The 25,603-nt window shown below is 37.0% G+C and overlaps 2 protein-coding genes across 2 annotated transcripts; one reads left to right on the top strand and one right to left on the bottom strand.

The window, feature by feature from the left end:
• The first annotated feature begins 5,349 nt into the window (after positions 1-5,349).
• Positions 5,350-6,642, top strand: LOC103401302 (uncharacterized). Its single transcript, XM_008340014.4, has one exon. The coding sequence runs from the start codon at positions 5,424-5,426 to the stop codon at positions 6,114-6,116; it is 693 nt and encodes a 230-aa protein (XP_008338236.2). The 5' UTR covers positions 5,350-5,423; the 3' UTR covers positions 6,117-6,642.
• Positions 6,643-10,141: 3,499 nt separating this feature from the next.
• LOC103401300 (methylthioribose kinase-like) lies at positions 10,142-15,368 on the bottom strand. Its single transcript, XM_029109663.2, has 6 exons — positions 14,704-15,368; positions 14,022-14,331; positions 13,362-13,536; positions 13,065-13,266; positions 10,957-11,168; positions 10,142-10,507 (listed from the first exon to the last, which is right to left on the bottom strand). The coding sequence occupies exons 1-6, from the start codon at positions 14,887-14,889 to the stop codon at positions 10,339-10,341; spliced, it is 1,254 nt and encodes a 417-aa protein (XP_028965496.1). The 5' UTR covers positions 14,890-15,368; the 3' UTR covers positions 10,142-10,338.
• Positions 15,369-25,603: the final 10,235 nt, after the last annotated feature.

Raw genomic sequence — 25,603 nt, 5'->3', positions numbered from 1 at the left:
ATCACGTTCAACACAGAAAAATTAAATTGAATCAATAACATGTACATCAATTTAATAAAATAATAATTTAATCATAAAAAGAATGATTAAAACGTAATACTCCCCTGATTGAAGATCAAAACTATCTTTAGCGCAGCGTCAAGAGCATGCTGATAACGTGTTGTAGGCATAATTATTTGCAAAACCCTTAAAATTCACGGTAAACTAGGTTTTGGTGCCATCGTTGTGCAACAAAAATTTTAAAATGGAAGAAAACTGAAAAACTTGAAAAAATTCCCTTGTTGCCCAAAGCTTGAGCAACAGCAAGTGAGTGGTTCGTATTCCCTGGAACTAAGGTTTAGGGTGAGATGCATGCCAATTACAGCAACCAAGTTAGTGACAGCATTTATGTAAGTATTCCATTCTACGTTTCAAATTTAAATTTCATTACAATAAATAAATAAGGTTTAAACTATGATCGGTAGTCTTAAATGGTTTCTCTAGTTTTATTTTTTTAGACTTCTACGATGCAGAAGAAGAACGAGTATCTTGCCAACCTTTCCTAGCAATAACCGTATGTGCCAATAGAGGAGATGACACCTAATCTAAAGGTGTCTCTACAATTGTTGATGGACGAGCTTAGGCAACTGAAAGGCAAGAAACCCCACGGCCTATGAGTAGGTCAGTTCAAGACCTGGAGGTGTATTCTTCCTTAGCGAGCTCACATCCTTCGACCAAGACGTCTTCCAAACTTTAGTAGGTGGAGATGGAGCTAGCACACCAAAGAGAAGAAGCGCACCTGAGAGAAGAAGTTGCTCGTGAGAGAGAAGCTACTACGTGCGATCAAGAAGCAGTACACATGTACATTGCTTTGATAGCCCAAGCAATGTCAGCTTCTAACATTCGCATTCCCTAGCCCTCGAGCGACCTTTAGGTGCCATTCCCCCATCCACCTCAACACCCACCCGAGTAATTTAGGTTAATTAGTTTAGTTTGTTTTACAAAAGTATACGAACAATTTTATTTTGAACGCAATTAGATACATTTTAGCTTTTTAAATTAATATAATTAAAATTAAATAAATTATTTACTATAAATATTGCTTTAAAACCGAATTTAAAGAAAAAAATTAAAATGGTTTGCTTGACAAATATATTCGTCGAGCAAACTTTTGTTTTATTTTTTTTAGTTTTGGTTTTAAACAGTTGCCCGACGACAATGTCGTCGGGTCAAGTTTTTAATAGGGCGACTAATATAAGAGTACATATGTGAGCGGGATTAAACTCATTTCACACGTGATGTTAGAGCATAATAAAATTGCAATAAAAGTAGAGAACGTATATACCATAAGGAGAAACCTCTTACAAGTCAACTTTTGCTAGAAATCATCGTCGTCACAAGAACTCTACCACTAAATCCTAGAGGAACAAAAAAACAAAAATGAGTGGGCCGAAAAGAAAAGTTTTGTAAAAACCACTGTTTTCATAAAGTTGTAACTACACAAAAGATATTATACTGAGGATAAAGCTTGGCTTATTTATCTCCACATGGTGCAGTTCTATCGAGAAACTTAATTAGGAGCTACGGTCGTTTGTGATTACTAATTAATCTAGGCAGTTAGGCAAGCCTTAGTTCTGTTTCATTGTTTTCGTTGCGTGATTCAAATATAAAAAGTGACAGACGTCCTATACCAACATATATTATGACTTTTTCTTGGCATAATATAAAATAAAATGGACTACGCAAATTTGAAACATTATCTAAGAACAGCTGGGTTTTCAAGTCGGCAGAAAAGCTCAAGTCCAAGTCAAGGTCAATGCTATTATATAGTAAGCTGCCCTTATTTATATTTGGGAAGAAAATGAGTTAATATGTTAATATATCTCTTTCTGTATTTAAAAGCGGACCAGCCCATGGCTTGCCACGATAGTCCGTTCTTTTGGAAATCAAGAAGACTTACGGAGACATTTCAGTCTTTTTTTACCATCATTGTGCAAGATAGAAAATTAATTGTACACATGCCACAAGACTAACAACTAAACTAGCATGTAAGTATTCAGATTTGGTTCTTGATCTGTCTTCAGAATATGATTTGAACTTTCAAGGGTAAAAGATCGATAGAATTTGTCAAAGCCGCTTTGCCTCATGCCAATGACTTTTCTGTTCATAGTTTATCTCAAGCTTACTGCCCAATATCTATATTGGAGCCTGCATTTCTTTATTACAATATGAATCAAGAATTATTTTCTGTTCCTGTTAGGTAACCTTTTTTTATCATGACGAGTTGGCTTGTAGAACACGCATATACATAGGTAAATGCTAGTAGAACAACTACATAACATTCATTAATCATCTAGATGGAAGATAATGATGATTGTATTAATAAGAAGAAAAGAAGGTCAGTACTAGTAGAACAACATACATACATGTAAAACCAAATTCGGCTCACAAATTTACCATACGTCAGATTACTGTTTTATAAATATATGTCTAAACCCGTCGAACGCTATCGAAGCTGGAAAAAGAAAAATCTATACACACAAGTAAATGCTTCTATAGGTAATAGAAGAGGTAATTCTTTTCACATTATCACTATAAAAGATCCATTTTTCTTTTCATTCACTAGTAAAAAAACCTACTTGTGCGAAGAATCCTTGAGCATCGAAATGTATTTTGTCACGTGAGGTGTTTTTGCATGATGAGAAAATGAACTTTGTCATGCTCAAATTTTAAAAAATAAAACTCTTGCACGATGACATTTATCTTTGTGCGAGGAACCCTTAGTCGCTCAAGAACTATTTGCGTGATTGTCCTTTCAATCGCGCAAAACCCCAAATATTTTGCCGTAAACTAGGGTTTGGCTCCACCATTTGTGCGACGACAATATACTTAGTGCCAAAAAATATTTGTTGTGTAAGGCGGCTTTGCATGACGAAAAACTAATTTTGTTGCTAAGAAACCTTTACAAAAAATTGAAAACAAAATTGAGCCACAACATTATATCTTTGCGTGATGAATTGTTATTTGCAAAACCATTAAAATTCCTAGTAAACTAGGTTTTGGCACCACCGTTGCGCGATGAAAATTTTAAAATGGAAGAAAATTTAAAAACTTGAAAAAATGTCATTGTCGCGCAAAGCACTAGTAACAGCGGGTGAGTGGTTCATATTCCCCGGAATTGGAGGTTTAGGGTGAGATGCATGTCAATTATGGCAACCAAGTTGGGGACGACATTTATGTAAGTATTATGTTCTACGTTTTAAATTTAAACTTCATTACAATTAAAAAAAAGGTTTAAATTATGATCAGTAATCTTAAATGATTTCTCTTGTCTTTTTTTTTTTTAAGACTTCTACAACTCAAAAGAAGGATGAGTACCTCGCCAACCTCTCTAAGCAGCAACCGAACGTGCCTATGGAGGAGATGACACCTGATCTAAAGGTGTCTCTGCAGTTGCTGATGGATGAGGTTAGGCAACTAAAAGGCAAGAAACTCCGCGGCCTATGAGCAGGTCGATTCAAGACCCAGAGGTGTCTTCTTCTTTAGCGAGCTCGCATCCTTCGATCGAGATGTCTTCCAAACTTCAGTAGGTGGAGATGGAGCTAGCACGCCAAAGAGAAGAAGTTGAGCACCAAAGAGAAGAAGCAGCGCTCCTAAGAGAAGAAGTTGCTTGCAAGCGAGAAGCTGCTACGTACGACCAAGAAGCAATACACATGTACATTGCTGGGATATCCCAAGCAAGTCAACTTCTAGCATTCGCATTCCTAAGCCCTTCAGCGAACTTCAGGCGCCATTCACCCACCCGAGTAGTTTAGGTTAATTAGTTTAGTTTGTTTTACAAAATTGTACGAACAATTTTATTTTGAACGCAATTAAATAAATTTTAGCTTTTTAAATTAATATATTTAGAATTAAATAAATTATTTACTATAAATGTTGCTTTAAAACCGAATTTAAAAACAAAATTAAAAAGGTTTGCTCGACGAATATATTTGTCAAGCAAACTTTTGTTTTATTTATTTATTTTTTTTTTTGTTTAAATTTAAACAGTTGCCCAATGAAGATACCGTCAGGTCAAGTTTTTAATGGTGTTAAATTTGGTACGGAGCGACAAAATCACGCTCAGTCAAGATACTTTCGTTGGATAAATACGGTCTACACACTTTTACTCGACATAAAAGTCATCGAGCAAACTTAATTTTGCCCGACAAATTTCTATTTTCGTCGGATAAGGCTTCGAGAGACAGGTTTTGTGCGACCAACCTTTTCCAACAAACTTCCATCGTCTAAGGTTTTGGAGGAGGGAATCCACTTTTATCTGACAAATGTTTTCTGTCTAGCAAGGTGTTTTTTTGGTAGTGCTTACACATTTTCTTGTCTTTTTGTTGTTGGTTTTTATGTTTGTTTTGTATCAGGCTTTTGTTTTCTTGTTTTCATAGTTTTCTTCAAATATAAAGCAATCATAGTAAAATATAAAATAAAATGGGCAATTTTCCAACCTAGATATAAAATATATGGCGGGAACAAGGAAAAGGGGTGGTTGATTCTACGACCAGGTCTATCTATAACCAGCTGGTTTCAAGACGGCAAAAAAGCCCGAGTCCAAGTCAAGGTCAATGGTACATAGCAAGTTCCCTTATTATGAGTTGAGATCTTTTCCAGATCTCATTGTTCGGAATTCAAGGATCAAGAAATTTGAACTATTTAAATTGAAGACACTGCTTCGCTGCTGAAGGTTTCAACAGGAGCTCATTGAAACCTTCAGCAGCCAAGTCTTATAAGCCAAAGGTCCAGGGGTTGAGTCTTACAAGCCAAGTTTTGAAATTCCTTTCTTTCTGTGGAAGCAAAGTGCATACAAGCCAAAGGTCCAGGGGTTGAGTAAAATCGCAAAAGGACGCCGATTTAAATCTTTGGTTTGGTTCGATTCGCTTCGGTTTCTAAACTATCAAAACCGAACTAACCAATTTCAGTTCGGTTTTACAATTTCGTTTTGGTTTTTTTTTTTTTTTTCTGTTTTTCGTTTTAGTTTGGTTTTTTTCAATTTTCCAGATCCACCCTTACTAGGAAGCAATTTGGTGGTGATAGGTAAGATCATGTTTTTAGATCATATTTTGTAAACTATATGATGTGGCAATTGATGATTAAATACCTCTTTTAATGATTTAAATAAGTAATCCAATTATCAATTGTCACATCATGTTGACTACAAAATATGGTTTAAGTAGATAATCTCTCTAGCATCTACAAAGAAATGTTGAATGAAAAAAAAAAAAAAACTCAAAAGTTAATTAATATCTTTTAAAATAAATTTAAAACGTTGACGTTGAATATGGTGGTACACATAGCTCTCTATATAAACCATCCAAAGAATGGCACATTTGCACAGAACCCAGAAGTAAAAAAACCAAAGGCACTAGGTTAACTTAATTCACTAGTCACAAACCATGGTTCAATTTCACCATATTTGTTTCCTCTCCTTGCTCATAACACTAGCAGCAGGCTTCCTTCCTGGCACCCATGCAGTCGACTACAGCGTCACAAATACCGCCAGAGGAACCCCCGGCGGAATCCGCTTCAACAATGAAATCGGTGCAGACTACGGCAGGCAAACCCTAATCTCCGCGACGGACTTCATATGGAGCTTGTTCCAGCAAAAAACAACCGATGACAGAAAGAGTGTCTCCAAGGTCACCCTAATCGTTGAAAACATCACCGGGGTTGCGTACACCATCAACAACGAGATCCACGTCAGCGCCAGCTACATAGCTGGTTACTCCGGCAATGTGAAGAGTGAGATCACCGGTGTGCTTTACCATGAGTCAACGCACGTCTGGCAATGGAATGGGAACGGTAGAGCCCCGGGGGGGCTGATTGAGGGTATAGCTGATTACGTGAGGTTGAAGGCTGGGTACGCGCCAGGTCACTGGGTTAAGCCCGGGCAGGGGGATAGATGGGACCAGGGGTACGATGTCACTGCTAGGTTTCTGGACTATTTGAATAGTTTGAAAAATGGGTTTGTTGCTGAAATGAATAAGAAATTGAGGAGTGGTTATAGTGCTGATTATTTTGTTGATTTGCTGGGGAAGAATGTTGATCAGCTTTGGAGAGAGTACAAGGCCAAGTATGCAGGAAACTAAATTGTAGTGCTTCTGTAGCCAATAATTTAGAGTGCATTTTTGCTCAGCATCATTTAGTGCCCTATTTATCACCGTTAGATGAGTTTGAATTTTGAGATTTGTGTCTATCCATTACACGAATCTCGAAATTCAAAAATCATCTAACTGTGATAAATATGGTAGTGAGCATACACCACACTAAATAGTAGTGAGTAAAAATGCTCCCAATAATTTAAAGAAAGAGATCCTCTCCAGATCTATACATCGGCAGCCCATGGATCAAATGATCTTGGCTTTTAAAATTTTATCCTACTGCCAAAACTATTGTAACTTTCAAAAGTTTTCACTAACTTCTCTGCTTTTGGCCGTACGATCAAATTTTAAAGGTCATGATCATTTAGTCCCTGAACTCTGGAGATATAGATGCGGAAAGAATCTCTTCCCATAATTTAAAGCTGTCATGCAGCGCAAGGACTGATTTAAGTAAATAAAATGTTGTATTAATCTATTGATCATAAATAAATGGTTCCAATTCATTTGTACGATAGTATTATTTGTATATATTATCAGACTGTCAATTTGTATTCTACATTACTATTAAACTAAATAAAAATTTTGATATAATCAATAGTTTATAGTCGGACAACACATCGAGCCAAAATTTTAATAAAGAAAACATAATATTCTATGATATGACACTTATTTGAAGCCTTTTTTTTATAGGAAAAAAGATTTAATTAAACAGAAAAAGCCTCTAGTACAACCAATTCCCAAACAATTAAATCTAAAAGCATCCAAGGTCGAAGCAGGAAGGCAATAATCCCAAAAATATGGATTCGTCACTGATAGGCCCATGTGAGCTAATTTGTCCGCGACAAAATTTGCCTCCCTAAAATATGATGCCATCTAATGCATAGAAATCCCAACACTAGCCACTTGATGTCCTCAATGATCGATATAAGATGAGCTTGGAATCCCTCTCCACCACAAGCTTTCTCACACCTTTGTACCTGGCAAAAGAAATGCCCTCCTTTAAAGCAGTGGCTTCCGTGAGCGAGATGGTGGCCCTATCGAGATTGAAAGTACCAGCTCCAACAAGTTGTCCAGCCTCGTTCCTTAAAACAAATTCAGTAGCCGCTTTATTTAAACAAACCGAGCCATCAAAATTTAACTTCACAAAACCTTGGGGTGGAGACTTCCAATGAATGTTTGTTTGATTACATAGGTTGCTTTTGTTGTCCTTTTACAATTGGCCTCAAAATAATATAAACCCACTCTAGCAGCAATGGCAATACTTATAGCAGGATGAGGACTTATACTTCTGAAAATTTTATTATTCCTATCATTCCAAATTTGCCAACATTTCAGAAGAGCCTTATTAAGTTCACTCAGACCACTGCATTTATCATTGTTAATTAATTCTAACCAATCTAAAAAATCATTTGTATGACCAACATTACTCCATCGTGTATTTAAGGCAGATTGTTTCCAGACTTCTTTTGCAAAATTACAATTCCGAAAATGATGATTTTGTGTTTCTTCCTCCTTGCCACATAACGGGCAATCTTTGTTAGCATTTTGAATGAATTTACTCAATCTTACCTTAGTATGCAATTTTCCTTGAATAAGCAACCATGCAAAAAAATTTACCTTAGGGGGAATGATTAACCTCCACATCCTCTTAAGGAGCTTTTATGTCACATCCTGGCCCGAGTCCACCACATCCCGGGCCCGCTCTACCACCGTAGCACGATATTGTCCGCTTTGGGCTTACCATTCCCTCATGGTTTTGTTTTTGGGAACTCACGAGCAACTTCCCAGTGGGTCACCCATCCTGGGGGTGCTCTGGCCTCCTTCTCACTTAACTTCGGAGTTCCTACGGAATCCGAAGACAGTGAGCTCCCAAAAGGCCTTGTGATAGGTAGGGATGAGAATATACATTTAAGGATCATTCCCCTGAGCAATGTGGGATGTCACATTTTGTCTCTTCACTTCATGGCTTTGATTACTATGAATCCAAGTAGCTAATTTAATTGAGAACTCACCAGTTGATGAATGATCCCAAATGAAGTAATCTTCCTTATTCTGCAAGGGAATAGTTACCAAACAGATTTTTTTCACAACATCTGAATCTAATACTTGAGAAAGTCGAACTTTGTCCCAGTTCCCATTATCAATAAAGTCACAAACTTTAGCTTCCCAATTAATATTCTGACACTGATTAACTAGAATGAGGTGGGCAGGCGGATAAGGAAAAACCCAACGATGGATCCAAAAAAGGATGTCCCTACCATTAACCACAACCCATCTCATTCCCATGTGGATAACATGTCTACTATTTAAAATTCCTTTCTAGGCTATAGAATAGTTTTGTCTAACCTTACAACTTAAAAAATCATTATTCCTTAAGTATTTCCTTCTAACCACTTACGTCCACCAATTGTTCTCATTTTTCAGAACTTTCCAACCTAGCTTAGCCAGACAAACATTATTAAAATGATCCACTCTTCTAATTCCTAATCCCCCTTGGTCAGTAGCCATGCAAACTTTATCTCAAGCTAAAGGATAAAATTTCCTATCTCTTCCCCAGAAGAAATCCCTACATTCCTTGTTTAAATTCTTTGTTACACGAGGACACTTAAAGTAAGACATGATATGGTTAGGCATACCAGTTAGATTAGACTTAATAAGAGTTAATCTACCTGCTTAGAAAGAGTATTCGTCTTCCACCCCGCTAACTTTTGTTTCACTCTACTTAATAATTCTTGTTCATTAATTGGATCTTTCCAGAACACAATGTTATGAATACCCAGGTACTTACCAATTGTTGTTTTGTGTTGTATATGTAGGATATTGACACTTATCTGGGTTTTAGCTAATTTAGGGGTTTCTAGTAGCTTTAATTGATCCTCCAGTTAACCACAAGGCTTGAGGAATTTGTGATGCTAATCTATCTATCTATATATATAAAGTAAGAGCAACAAAATGGTTACTTAAGCAAGAGGGCACAGTATCAATCTACTGCAATTGGATAGGTTTCCAACTTTCCACAAACTGATGGTTAAATTCCAATCAAGTTGCAATATACACTTAACATTGGAGAAGGCTTTTTAACCAAAATACTCCCTGAGATTTGCATAACTCCTCAGTTTGGTCCCTAAGATTTGAAATCGATAGAATTAGTTCTTGAGTTTGTCCACAATCAATCATTTTGGTCATTCCGTGAAAAATCTCCATAAAATAAGGATAAAATGACAAAAAAAAACCCTAAATTTTTGTTAAATAATTTTAGCCTATTGTTTATTATATTGAGGGAAATTTTGTCATTTTGATCCTTATTTAACATAATTTTTCACCAAATGACCAAAATGATAGATGATGGGCAATCTCAAGGACTATAGTGAAGAGTTAGACAAATCTCAGGAACCATTTTGGCCAAAAAGTCATTGGAGAATAGGTTTTTTCCATTAAACTTCTATTGATTTCAAATCTCATAGATTATAGTGAAGAGTTAGACAAATCTCAGGAACTATTTTGGCCAAAAAGTCATTGGAGAATAGGCTTTTTCCATTAAAGTTCGAGTAATGGAACGATATTACTAAGATGACGTGGAATTTTTAGTACCTCCTTTTCTTTCACAAGAAAAGAATGAAAAAAAAAATGATAAACGATTTCTACATACTTCTTTTCACTTTTTAGATATAACTTTTTCAAGTCGTTTGATTTAAGTAAAGGAGAATTAAGGGTCAGAATTATGAAAATATAGGCAAAATAAACTGTAGAACTGTAATGGATTATCGCAAGGACAGCAATACAGACTCCGGAACTTGGCCAAAAACTTTCCGAAACTTCTTTCATAAAACGAGTTTATTATCACTGTAGCATTCCGATTCCACTGTACCGTGTGATGGGTAAGTTTATCTTCACGTGTTATGGCCTTGTTAAATTGTGATGTCACGGTTGTAATCGGCTTCGTGTAAGTATTCACAGGCTTGGAAAACAGATGAGGGATGATCAAGTAGGACATTAAGAATTCACAGGCGACATAATCAAAGCATAGAAGTGATATATATGACATAAAAGAAGCCAAAAAAAGCCATTTTTTATTCGGTATGTTCATGGCCCTACGAAATCGAATTACAAGCAGCCACACCAAATTTGTATATTTCTTCCCAGAAATCACTGTTTCAAATTATCAAACATACTGCCAATTTGTAGTAGAACCGTCTCAGAAGTCGTAACGTTACTGGTGTTGAAGAATTGCTGAAATAACTTCATTAATGTCCTGAAATTTTTTCCTCTCCTTGAGAAGTAGCTTTGCTAACTCAAGAGCTCGACGCTCACAACCCGCCCGCTTGCTGGCATCCGCTATTGACTCAAAATCTTCAACATGTGCAACTCCAACAATTCGCCTGTCAAAAACAAAAATAAAAGCATTATTATCGAAATTAATTCAACAGTTTCTTGATGCACTCTGTGTGTGTGTTTTTGTGGTGTTTGTTCTAGTAGGCCATCCTTCACCGTGGAATATTTATTTTAAGCACGGGGTTTTCTGGTCTAGAAGCTCTTCCTCTTGGTTTTAAAATGACTACCGAGTTACTAAAACTAAAATCTCATAGACGCAACGGGTAAGAAGTTAAGAGACCATGTAAGAATGGCACAAAACTACAAACAAGAAAGCAGTCTCTGCATATGGGCCATTCCAACGATTCGCAGAAGAAGATTCCAGTTAAGAATGAACGTAAATGAACGATGCATGATCCTGATTCTGAATAGATCTCATTATTAGTTTCCAATAAATTTCTTTTGTGCAAAAACATCAAATGCGAGAACTAAAGAAATATGCGGTCTGCCTTCTCACCTAATCATTTTTGCAGCACCAAATCCAAGAGTGTCATGAAGCAGATCTGTAATAAATTTCTTTTGTACAAGCTGTACAAGCTCAGGGTTGTTATAAATTGCAGGTAGATATGCGTCGCCAGAATCTTTGTTCGCATCCCATAGTGCAAGGAATTTTCTGTCGAAAAGGTTCCAAGTGTTTTCAATTGTCCTCAAAATCCAAGCCTTGTATGCCTGCATCATAAAACAAATTTCATACAAGACCATCACACCGCACCACAACTAAACACTAATAATAGCAAGTCGAACTATGAACTAGGCGGAGGTAGAGTATGGCTAGGCTGGGCTATAGCCTAAATTTTGGAATTTTAGAAAACAGCATGTAGTTTTATAAGCCAAAGTTGTCTAATTTTGAAATTAGCACAGCCTTCTATGATAAAATTAGCCTACCTCGAACACAAAAGGAAAGATAGCCCACCCATATAAACTTTCCTAGCTCCGCCCTTGGAACTATTACTCAATAACTCTCGGGTTTAACATGTTATAGAACAGACCTTATACAGTCGGAAATTATAATGAAACTACATGAAGTTTTCTTTTAGTTGCACAAACACCCCTGCTGTTGGATCATCATAAGCCAGGCACAGGCATTGGTGGGAAACCATTTTTAAATACCAATAGTAACAATAACTATATCTAAACTATCTGGCAACCAAAACAGCATCCGGAATTCCAAATACTCAAAATGTATTTTAAAAAAACACCACACGTTATATTCCAGAAACAGCAATGCTCTTTCTACTATTGAAACTAAAGCAAATCTCAAATCCACCGTCGAATGTGAAGGACAAACTCTACATCTATTCGTTCTATTCAAATCTCGATCTTACAAATAAATTATAATCCAGCTTAGATTTTGAAAACTGAATTGGGATCACATTCTTCTCTGATTTTTACCTTTTCCTAAGAAGTTTCTAAAAAAACTCTAAAGAAGAATCACGCTTTTAACTTTACTAGTACTGACTGAAGAGGTAGCGTTCTCTAATTTTTAATGTGTTCTTCAACTTGAACACTCACAAGGTGACAACCGATTTCACTACAGAAACTGAGATGGCTTCTTACGCTGAAACATCTAGCAGATGTTGCAAACATTTCCAGTCCACAACTATCCAATGGATGGTTATCGAATACAACATTTCCGGTCTCCACCAGGTTATATTTCAAAAACGAAAAAACAAATCACAAACATGAAGGTGATGAAATTATTTGAGAACTCTTGAAGATCAATTTAATGTGATAGCTAAGATGATTAGGAAGGTCTTGATGGGTGACACTGTTGGGTTTTACGGCTCAAAATTAGGATGATGCAAAAAATTAGGTTTGTGTTACCTATTTGGTTTTGGTGTCCTATTTGGGTTTGGATTTTGACTTCTTAGTTGGTTTCCTTGGTAGAGAGATTTTGTTAATTACCTATTTGATTAGGATTTGGATTGACTTCCTATTAGGATTCTTATTGTAACCTAAGTCCTATGCACTATAAATAGGACCTTAGGGTTAGTGTATTTCGTGTGGCTCATTCGTGTGGCAATTTGGTGAGAGTCAATTTGTGAGTTTGTGAGTTAGAGAGCAATTTGGGAGAATCTTATCCGTTTGTTTGGGTTCTCTACTCGTTTGGTTTAGGGTTTGTAATTTGTGGGATTTGGGTTGTGAGAGTTTAAACACTCTTTAGTAATCTCCGTTTGTTTAGTTAAATTCCTTGCCGTGCTTCGCTTGTGGACATAGGCTTTACGCCGAACCACATAAATCTCTTGTGTTAGTTTGAGATTGTTTGTTTTAGCTTTCACCTACGACATTCTTTGTTAGAATTCGCTTCCGTTTGTGCATAAAAGTAAACAGACACAGGGGAACAATAACAATATACATTTACAGAACTAAATGACTTGACAACAATTTAGAATCATCACACTGAAATACAACATAACAAATTATATGCAAAAGACAAATAACACTGAAAAACAAAATAACATCACAAGAACTGAAAAACTTGAAAACAATTCATCAAGAAGAAAAGAATAGTAGAAAGCAACGAGTTAAAGATAATGATTTAAGATGAAATGGACCAGGACATACTTTTCGATCATTCTGGTCATTAGCATGCCCATCTTGTGCATAGAAAGCCAAAATCAAGTTGCCCAGAAAAGCTCCAATATCAAAACCCATTGGTCCATAAAATGCAAACTCTGGATCTATAACTTGAGTTGACTCATGAGTCACCATTACAGAACCAGTGTGAAGATCTCCATGTACTAGGGCTTGTGCTCTCTCACAGAACCTACAGAAGAGGCAATTTGATCTTTCAAATGACAATTAAAATGAAAACATGACATAGAGAGCAATACTGCTACAAAGATTCAATAGTTTCATTACAAGGATTTCAACTCAGCAACTTCAAGCTTCAAAGCATTATCCCCCTGCACAGCCTCAGCATCCGAATCAAGATAAGGAGAAGTCCATCGGTTATATTGAGATACTTTGTAAGGATCAGAAAAAACAACCTGCTCAGTGAGCCTGCACAACTCCACATTGCCACAAAATTCGGCAACTGCAGAAAGTGGGCATGAAGATGAGTTATGATAGATATACAAAAGCAGATTGTTCATGAGGCAAAACTGAAATGGAATTGAATCCGTACACTTTGAAATCAATTTTAGAATACTAAGGTTCAAGTCAAGTTCCTTTACTCACGGCATGTGTTAAACTGAACAGAATTCAACAAGAGATTATCAATCTAAGACAATGATTCTATAAACTCAATGACTTTCCTAATCATTTTGGCTAACGTATAAGCGAACCAATTATGAACCACAACCGGAGAACATGGTGCATGATTATTCTCTTCTCTCGCAACCAAATCAAACTATTGGCGGGATTCAAAACAATACCACTTTGGAATTGGACCAAAATGTTCAACCAATCAAGATCCAGGACAAAAACATCCTTTCACATGCGACATAGGTGTATGACAAAAACGCACATGACAACTATGTGAAAGCAAACCAAAATCAACTAAAAGAAAACATTACATACCAGCTTTTTTGTGGTCTGTGGTATTGTGATACAGGAGGGATGTGAAGAACAGAGTCTTTGCAATATAGTCGGACATGTGGTCGGCCAGCAAGGGGTACTCAACTCCAGCAATCAACCCTTTTCTCAGTATGATATGCGGAGGCTCCAAATAGTGCATGCCGATCAAAGACATGGTCCGATCGAAATGATACACTTCGGGAACATGATCAGGACTCAAACTTCCATGCTCTTTAAGTGCCAATGCCTCAAAATATGCTCTTTCCTTTGTCATTGGCCATGACTCACCAATACAACGGATATATGGAAGAGCCTGCAAAACCAATCAACGTATTTCATCAGATGACATCCAAAGCTCACTAATTTTACATTTTCACCCAATCAAAGTTAAAACAAAAACAAAAAATACAAAACATAGACCCCATTGGAGCTGAACCCAAGAAAAACATTTTGGAGTTGAACCCAACAAAATTTGATCTAACACCACAAACCCATTAACATATTTCAAGGACATCAAAAGCTCACTGATTTTATTTTACCCCTATCAAAGTCAAAATCTTAGAACACAAATTAAACACTTTGGAGTAGGACCCAACAAAATTTGATCAAATCCCACAAACCCATTAGTACAATTTGATCAAACACCAAGAACCAATTACTACCCAAATGGTCAAAACTTCTTTACCTGCTTGATGACGAAAGAACCAGAAGAACCAACGACGATGAAGACGAAGTTGAGATTGCCATCGCCAACTTCTTTGATGGTTAAGTTGTCGAACTTGTTGCCGAGCTTAGAAGCGAGAGAAGGCGTGGCCTTTATGTACTCTATGAGGACCTTCTCGTCCAGCGGCCGGAACTCGGAGAAGGCCATGATGCAGCGGCAGCGGCGATGGAGCTGAGCGGAGAGTTTTTTTTTGTAGGGTTTAATAAGAAAGTGAGAGTGAAGAGGTTTGAAAAGCGGTCTGAAGAATAACGTTGGAATTGGAGTGCATTTTTGCAAGTTCACAGAGAGATTTTTCGATATAATTGGCACACGGATAGTACAGCACGTTAAATAAATGGTGAGATATATATATATATATATGTGTGTTAAAAAGTATATATATATATTAAAAAGTTAACAACATAAAAATAAAATTTCTCATCATTCTTATTAAAACACGTGGTATACCACTTGTACTTCTATCATAACTAAACATTTCTCGTTCATTACAACTCTATTTATCACTGAATTTAAATTTAGAAATTTATGCTTATTAATTATACGAATTTTGAAATTCAAACTATATAACAATGATAAATGAAATTGTAAACATACATTATAGTTTATTATAGTGAGCAAAATTGGTCATTTGGAATTTGGATGGTTTGAGAGAATTTGTGGACTTTAATGCGCCGGAAATAGAAAAGGAAAGATGGAGATTGTGTATGGATTGGTGCAATGAATCTGGTCCGTTTGTGGGATTGGTTGAATTGGGATGTGGCGTGAGTGGAACCGGATTCTCCAAACTGAAACAGACTTCCTAACAAGGAAATCTTTAAGGAAAGGAATCTTCATTTTTTTTTATAAAAATAGAGATTAGATGTAGGGTCTACATTAAATCGAACTTTAACAATCCGAATTATCTATTTTTCAAGTTGCACCTCATAGATCATCCGTACAAAATATTAGCCAAATCGGAAATGTTTAAGACATCTAATTGAGTTCAAAGAAATTAACGAATAGTTTGTTATATAAAAAACAATAAAATTTTATCTTGATAGATAAATAGGCAAATGGTTTCGGATTGAATTGAATTTTTGCAAGGATGATTTATAAATCGAGACTTATAAAATAGACGATTCGGATCTTTAAAGTTCGATGTGGAGTGGACCCCACATCTAATCCCCATTTTTTTTTAAAATAGGATCCCTTTGCATAAAGGGCTTGCCCTAACAAAACCTTTGCTATAACCTCAGTTATAATATAATGGGAAGGCTTTTTAGCCAATATAGTTTTTGATATTCGCATAACTCTTCATTTTGGTCCCTAAGATTTGAAATCAATATAAGTGATCCCCTGAGATTATTTACCATCAATCATTTTAGTCCTTGGGTGAAAAATTATGTTAAATAAGAATCAAAATAACAAAATTACCCTTAATTTAATAAACAACAGGCCAAAATGATTTGACAAAAATTGAGAATATTTTTGTCATTTTACCCTTAATTTATGGACAAACTCAGGGGCCAATTTTATTGATTTCAAATATTTGGGATCAAAGTGATGAGTTATACAAATCTCATGAACTATTTTGGCTAAAAAGCCTAATGGGAATAGATCAAACACGTATAAAATGTGTCACAGCCCGTCCCGAGGATTAATTATCGTGGTTGTCAAAAGACGGATTTACCCTTGAGCGTTGGATGTGTGTTGGTATTTTGGATTAAGAAATTGGGTCATTTGGTTCTATTCCTAACTAATTGGACCCAATTAGAATTAAAAGATTAAAGAATTGTGATTGGTGTGCATGTTTGGACCACACACATCCATACCTTTCTCTCTCTCACTCCCCCGTGCTCTCTCTCTCTTCTCTCTCTCAATTTCACTCACTCTCTCTCTCGGCATTGTGTACGGACAACACCAAAACATTTGCAAACGCGACGGATCGAAGTGGAAAATGGCACCATTGTGTTTGTGAAGCTCAGACGCACACATCCATACCATTTTCAAGTAAGGATAGCTTCGTTTTCACGTGAAAACCCTAACCCCGAATTAGGTACTATTCATGCAAAAACTTATGGCTTGTTTTTATGGAATTTGAAGCTTATAGGAAGCTTTGTGAGGTCCCTAGGAGGCTAGGGATAGTTCGTTTGAGGATTTTGGTCGTCGGAAAGTGGAGATCGACATGTTTAAATTTGGCCGGAAAGTTATGGTAATTTCCGACGTGTTCTTGTGAATTTCAACGACCCAAATTGTTATATTGTGTTTCTACTTGTCCTTAGCTTCATTTTGGTTTAAATTTTATAAGTTTTGGTGAAGAAATGAGTGAGAACAAGAGTTTTAAAGTTTTACCCAGTTTTCCGGCGACCGGCAACTTGCCGTAGAAAATGACGGCATATTCCGTCAGTTTGGACGGAATATGCTGACGCCGTCAGTCAAATGTAACGGAATCTGTTAGGTTTAATGAAATATTCCCTAACGGTGGCTAGGGAATCCGTCAGGTTTGGGCCGCTCGTGGGGGCGCGTTTTACCGTGCCCTTACCGGCGCGTGGCGGCACGTGGGAGGTCCAAAAATAATTCTAAAAATATGGGGATGATCTTGAGGTTGTGTAGATCACTGTGGTACATTCATATACCCATTTTGAGCAATGTATGAGAAGTTATTAGCTAGTTTTGTTTATGTGCTTTAAAATAACATTTTTATAGTTAATTCGCATATAGGTGAGAATTATCCCGAGGACGAGCATATCCATGGGCGACTCGGGGGCTACGACCCTTCGACATATCAGTGAGTGGGCTTTTGTTTTCAGTATATATTTATATACTTGATATATTTCCCAGAAATGCATTTCTAAGGAAAGTGTGCTTTGAAATAATATGCCAAATGCTTCTATATTTTGAATATGCATTGCATGGTTGTATATATATATATATATATATATATATATATATATATATATATATATATATATATATATGTGGTGCTATGGAGGCACAGGTGAGTTCAGGTAAGTTATGTTTGGTTGTGTGAATCATCGATGATGTGATATGTGATATGTGATTAAGTAATGTTGAGCTCATAAAGCTGCACCTAGGGTGATTGTGAATTAGTTAGAGATATGAAGTACATGCATGTTTATTTACGTCACCTCCCGTACTATATGCTCATATTGGATCCAACTTAAGTGCACAATCTTGTCGTACAGACCTTATTATGGTTCCGACTCGTAGGTGACTAGCGATTTATCGCCCGGCTATTATGAGAGAATAGAATTGAGCATAATTATATTTCACCCAATCTTGTCGTACAAACCCTTTTCAGTGGTTCTGACTTATGTGCAGTATATTGTCATATAGGTCATAGTAGTGACTCCGGCTAGATTGAGTTTGAGCTATGAATTCAGCCGTACAGACTACCACAGGAGTTCCGGCTAACATATCACATTTCTATGAAATTATTCTCACATTAATTGTTTACTTATTATATCTTGGCATGGCATGTATACCTATGAATGTGATTATGTGAAGCATGAACTGAATTGATATGATTTCATATATATATATATATATGCTTATATCTTGGCATGGCATATATACCTATGAATATGATTATGTGAAGCATGAACTGAATTGATATGATTTTATATATATATATGCTTATATCTTGATTCTAGGAAAATTATACATGTTTTACAGCGAGAGGTTAGTATATTGATAAATGAAATGAATTTGTAAAACATTTGTTTTTGCCCACTCACGTTTTCTGTTTTGCGCCCTTCCAGGTTTTAAGCAAGCCTGTTGTCAGTGGCTCGGGATCGTCGGCAGTTCTGACCTATTTGAATAATAGTAGGACATTCCTGGTACTGTGTAACTAGTACTCGTCCTACTGGACTGCACCTAGACTTTATGCTCTGATTAGGAGTGTTCACTGTTGTAACTAACTTCTATCACTTTCGTTTAGTAGTGCACTCTAGTAATCTGGTTTTTAATTATTCGTATAGTTGCTATCTTTATCGCTTCTGCACTGTGCACATGGCTACGTCACACTCACGTGACGGCCATCATGCCTTGACTCGGTCGGGGTGTGTCAAAATGTGTAAAGTTTGACCCGTTGGATGTAAACATGGAAACGGTCGGATTCAGATTGGATAAACCTTCATCCATAATTAAATTAACGAATTTGATACTTATTTGGGTTATCGGATCTGACTTGTTGATCCATATTTGATTAGCACCAAATTCGGATCAAATCAGAACCTTATCGAATTTAATTTAAAACCTAAAAAAGATTAAAATATCATTAGTAACTTCGTTCTTTTACTATATGTTCCTTTTAATTAAAAATTTCGCATTAAATAATAAAAAATAGGATATAAGTGTATTATTTATTGCATAAAAACCTAAACTACCATTACACAAAAGTATAAAATATATATATATATAATTAATAATATGTTATATTTAGTCGGATTGGATTATTATCAAATTGGATTAGCCTCGATCCATATTTGGATCCATTTATAATTGAATTATGAAATTCTGATCTATTCAGATAATCTAATTGGAAGTCACGATTCAAATACTATTAATTACACTGAATGCCAATTGGATTTTCAATTCGATCCTGGTCAAATTTGATCAATTCACAAATCTAGTTGGGTGTCTTTCCCATTATTGAAATATGTAAGTTCCAATATCTCATTTTCCTTTACGAAAAGGGAGGGAGATAATTGTTTGAACAATGTCTCAATCCCTTATTCTCACTTGCAAAAGGTCATTTCTCGTAATTTGATAATACAAACATATATACTTTAATATTGTGAACACCTCCCTATTCATACTACGATGGTACCACTTGACTACATTAGTAAAAACAATAAAGATTCAGAGCCTTTTTTTAAGCATATGTGAATCTCTCCAAAGAATCCTTACAAAGCAATTGGCTCATGATTTTGCTGTCAATTTCAACAAGAGGAGGAAAAAAGTGGGGCAAGTTCAACAAGTAGTGGGTAGAGTTAGCTCTCTCTTGGCTGTATTTTGATACATTGTCAATGACACACCTCGACCTAACATCGAGTCCTGCTGGCCGTCACGTAAGGGTGATGTAGTCATGTGCACAATGCGGAAGCAATATAGATATAGAGAAATGCGAATGAATAAAAACCAAGCTAACTAGAGCGCTAGATAAGATAAGATGTAAGTGCGATATTAAGTGTGAGATCACAATTAGAGAATAAGTAGTCTAAGTGCAGTCCAACAGGACGAATATTAATTATACAATCCCCAAAGATGATCATACATTGGTGATAATCTATCAGAACTGCCAGGAGTTCCTCGTGAGCCACCAACGAGCACTCTTGCCTAAAACCTGAAGGGGCGCAAAACAGAAAGTGTGAGTGGGCAAAAATAAAGTTTTTCAAAACCATTTCATTTATCAAAAGTTATAACCCCTCGCCGTAAAACCTATATAATTTCCCCAGAAAATAGAATATATAAACATATTTCAAAACCATGCTCAGCGAATGATATTCATAAGTATGCCATGCCAAATATCTCAAAATAACTGAATAAGTAACTCAAGTGAAATAATGTATCAGCCGAATCCACCTAAAGTGGCCTGTAGGGCGGAATCTATAGCTCAAATAAGCATGTATGCACATGAGTCGGAACCACCTATAGTGGTCTGTACAACAGGACTGAGTGTAAATAAATACGCTATAGTGCTACGATCATATGAAGACTGTGAGTATAATCGCAGGTCACCTACGAGTCGAAACCGCCTAAAGTGGTCTGTACGACAGGACTGTGCACCTAACTTGGATCCAAGGTAAGCATATGGTTTGGAAGGTGAAGATCACGTGAAGGATTGTGCCCTAACTACTGGCGGGAGCACTAACACGGGGGTGCAAGTTTATGAGCTCTTAACACATCTCACATAATCATCAATTCATATAAACAGTCTACAACTCACCTGGTACTTACCTGAGCGTCCACATCGAACATAGATATATGAAATTACTATACTATTTCATAATCTAAGCATTAATTATTAGGCATGGCATTTCAAAACATAATTTCATTTAAGCATATTTTCTGGGAAAATCACCAAGTATATAAGTATATACTGAAAACCAAAAGCCCACTCACTAATATGTGGAAGGATCGTAACCCCCGAGTCTTGCTTGATTACGCTCGTCCTCCGGATAGGTCTCACCTATATGCGAATAAACTATATAAACGTTATTTTAAAGCACATAAACAAAACTAGATAATAACTTCTCATACATTGCTCAATTGGGGTATTTGAATATACCACCATGACCTACTCAACCTCAGGAACATCCCCATATTTTTAGAAAAAATTTCCAACGTCCCACGCGCAAGCACGGCAAGACGCGCAGCTCACGCGCAGGCACGTGCCTGGCACACTGACGAATTCCCTAACAGCGTTAGGGAATATTCCATTAAAAATCAGCATATACCGTTAAAGATATCTGACGTCGTTAGCATATTTCGTCAACTTTGACAAAATATTATCCTCCTTCTTCCTTGGTTTGCCAGAGTCCGGCACAGGTGCCGCTGCGATCGCTGAATTTTGGAAAAACTTTAAACTTCAATATCTCCTTCATTTCTCAACCAAAATTCACGAAATTTATACCAAATTGAAGCTTAGGACTGGAGGAACAAAACCTTACCACTTTTAGGACCTAAAACCAACGGAATCTCGCCGGCAAAATCTTGATAATTCGGCCACCTCTGAAACTCGTTAAACCCGAGTTTCCCGACGTCCAAAACCTTCCATATTTCTTCTAAAAGCTTCGTGAAGACAATTTAGGACCTCCAAAAAGCTCAAAACTTCAAGAAACACTCGCGATCATGTCAAGTGAACAGTGCACCTCTTCGAGGGTTTCTTGGTTCTCGAGTTCTAAGAGTTCTCGCATCGAACCAATGGCATGGATGAGCTCCTGGGCTCACAGGGAACACAAAGACCACCTTCACAGCCTCGATCCGTGCAGATGAAGTTGGTTCACCAATTGACCGTACAATTGTACGAAAAGTGAAGAAAAACCGAGAGAGATGAGAGAGAGAGTCAACAGGTTTTTTTGTGTGTGTGTGTGTGTGTGTGGTCCAGCTTGTGCTACCAACCAAAAACCAAAGAAAAGCTTAGTTCTAATTGGGTCCAAACAATTAGAACTTAACATATTTGTCCACGTCCAAAACTTAAACCACACAACACCACACAACGCTAAAGGGTAAAATGGACATTTCACACCATCGACAAAATATTTTAGGACGGGCTGTCACAACCTACCCCCTTAAGAAAATTTCATCCTTGAAATTCCATACAATAATGTACAAGCCACTAATAACCATAAAATAAGCGCGGATACATCTATTTCATACGCTCATCTGTCTCCTAGGTAGCCTCCTCCACCGAGTGATTCCTCCACAAAACTTTCACCAATCGCACGGTCTTATTCCTCAAAGCCATATCTTTCCAATCCAAAATCGTCACTGGTTCCTCATCATAAGTCAAATCTGAATTAATTTTCAATGGTTGAGGAGGTATCACATGCGATGAATCAGAAACATAATGACGAAGCATGGAAACATGAAAAATATTGTGCACTTTAGACAACTCTGGAGGCAACTCAAGCTTGCAAGCAACTTCATCGACTTTCTCGGTGATTTGATACAGTCTGATGTACCTAGGACTTAACTTACCTTTTTTCCCGAACCGTACAACACCTCTTCATGGTGACAGCTTCAAAAACACCCAATCACCAATTTTATACACCCGATCAATGGCATGCTTATCTGTTAAACTTTTCTGTCGATCCTGGGCCATTTTTAGGTTCGAGTTAATTACCTGAACATTCTGAGTAGTCTCATCCACAATCTCAGGGCCCACCAAAACTCTTTCACCAACCTTTGACCAACATAAAGGTGTACGACAAGATTTTCCATAAAGTGCCTCAAATGGCGACATACCAATGCTCGAATGGTAGCTATTATTATATGCAAACTTCATCAAATCTAACTGCTGATGCCAGGCATCACCAAACTGTAAGACATAAGATCTTAGCATATCCTCCAGTGTTTGAATAGTCCTCTTAGATTGTCCGTTTGTCTAGGGATGATATGTCATACTATAAAGTAGTTTCGAACCAAGAGTCTCCTGAAATGCTACCCAGAACTTAGAAGTGAATCTAGGATCCCGGTCCGAGATAATACTAACTGGAATCCCATGGTACTTCACAATCTTCGACATGAACAATTCAACTAATCGGCTTAAAGAAAATTTCTCCCTTACTAGAATAAAATGCGCTGACTTAGTAAGCCGATCAACTATTACCCAAATTCCATCATAACCATTTCTTGTATGAGGAAGTTTGTACACAAAGTCCATGGTAATGTTTTCCCATTTCCACTGTGGAACAGGAAGTGGTTGCATCAACCCAAATGGCTTTTTCCTTTCAACTTTGACCTATTAACAAATAGCACACCTATTCACATACTCATCAATTTCTCTTTTCATACCTGGCCAATATAAAATGGTCGAATGGTATGATACATTTTAGTACCCCCAGGATGCATTGCATAAGCCGAACAGTGCGCTTCATCCAAAATTTCTTTCTTTAATTCCACATTATTCGGCACGTACATTCTGTTCTCCTGCATAAGCATGTCGTCAGTCTCCCGAATTCTGAGATCTTTCTTTTTCCCATCATTTCTTGCCTAAATTAATTCCTGGGTTTCCTCATCATTCATCTGAACTTCGAGCACTCGATCAATTAATATTGGCCTAACTTGAAAATTAGCAAGTAAGGCTTTCTCTCGATCTTCCACTCCTAACTTCACTCTAGTGGACCTCAAATCCACAAGAAGAGGAACATAACAAGAGTACAAAGCATTAATTCTCCCTTGAGGCTTCCTACTAAGTGCATCCACCACTACATTTGCACGACCAAGATGATACTCAATCATGCAATCATAATCACTGGGCAATTCAATCCACCTTTGTTGTCGAATATTAAGATCCCTATGAGTAAAAAGATACTGAAGACTTTTATGATCCGTAAAGATCTTACATTTTTTGCTATCAAGATAATGTCTCCAAATCTTCAAAGCAAAGACGATAGCTGCTAACTCAAGATCATTTGTAGGATAATTCATCTCATGAGGTTTCAACTGTCGCAACGCATAAGCAATCACCCTACCATGTTGCATCAACACACATCCCAGACCATTCAAGGAAGCATCACAGTAGATCTCAAAATTATCGCTATCATCCGGAAACGCCAAAACAGGTGCATGAGTGAGATAATATTTCAACTATTGAAAACTCTGCTCACAATTATCATCCCACTCAAACTTAACATCTTTCCTGGTTAACCTCGTTAATGGTAATGCAATAACTGAAAAATCTTTAACAAACCGTCGATAATAACCTGCTAAACCAAGAAAACTTCGTACCTCAGTGACGGTTCGTGGTTGCTCCTAATTCTCAACAATTGCCACTTTCTGAAATTCCACCTGAATACCTTGAGCAAATATAACGTGTCCCAGAAATGCCACTTGATCCAACCAAATTTGGTATTTGCTAAATTTAGCGTACAACTGATGTTCCTTTAATTTCTTCAACACCAAAGTAAGATGTCGAACATGCTTTGATTTAGACTTAGAGTATATCAGAATATCTTCAATGAAAACAATAACAAACCTATCTAGATATTGCTGGAATACTCGATTCATCAAATCCATAAAAGCTGCAGGTGCATTAGTTAACCCGAATGGCATCACAAGAAATTCATAATGACCATATCGAGTCCTAAAAGCTATCTTAGGAACATCTTCACTTTTAATCTTCAATTGATAGTAACCAGACATCAAATCAATCTTAGAAAACACACAGGCATCTTGAAGCTGATCAAATAAATCGTCTATACGCGACAATGGATAACGGTTTTTAATAATTACCCGATTCAATTGCCTATAATAAATACATAGCCTCAAAGTCCCGTATTTCTTCCTCACAAATAACACCGGAGCTCCCTAGGGTGAAGTACTAGGCTGAATAAAACCCTTATCAACTAATTCCTGCAATTGAATCTTCAATTCCCTCAATTCAGCAGGAGCCATTCGATAAGGAGTTAAAGATATAGGATCTGTACCTGGAAGTAAATCAATAGTGAACTCCACATATCGGTCTGGCGGCAATCCAGGTAAATCATCAGGGAACACATCAGGAAAATGCCTGCCCATTCGAACATCCTCTACACTGCTAGGAACATTATCATTTAGCACTACATAAGCCAAATATCCCTGACAACCTTTCTCTAACAACTTTTTAGCTCTTATGGCAAAAATAACACCATGCCTCACCCTACTACGCTCGCCCGCAAAAGCAACCTCAGGTAATCCAGGATGATGAAAAGTAACTGTTTTCCCGTAGCAATCTATATTGGCATGATTGTAATGCAACCAATATGTGCCCAAAATCACATTAAAATTCACAATATCTAACAGGATGAGATTAGCTGGCATAACTACATCCTCCACTAACATGAGATATCCTGGATATACACAACTAACATAACATATCTCCCCTCTAGGCATCGCAAACTCTAAATCATTCCCAAGAGGTGTAGGATGAGGTTGTGTCAACTGAGCAACGTATGAGAAATAACAGAATGCGTAGCACCACAATCAATTAATACTCTAGCAAAATGACCAAGAATATTCAACATACCCATGATCAAATCAGGATTATTTTAAGCATCCTGCAGTATCATGTGGTGAATACGTCCCTGGGCTTGTTGTCGACTTCCACGACCTCTGCTAGCTTGATTACTTCGCCCCTGCACACCTCGCCCCTGAC

The sequence above is a fragment of the Malus domestica genome, chromosome 10 (genome assembly GCF_042453785.1).
Source record: "Malus domestica chromosome 10, GDT2T_hap1".
NCBI classification, from domain to species: domain Eukaryota; kingdom Viridiplantae; phylum Streptophyta; class Magnoliopsida; order Rosales; family Rosaceae; genus Malus; species Malus domestica.
Note: the sequence above shows the minus strand (reverse complement) of the source record. Positions and strands in the feature narration are given on the sequence as shown.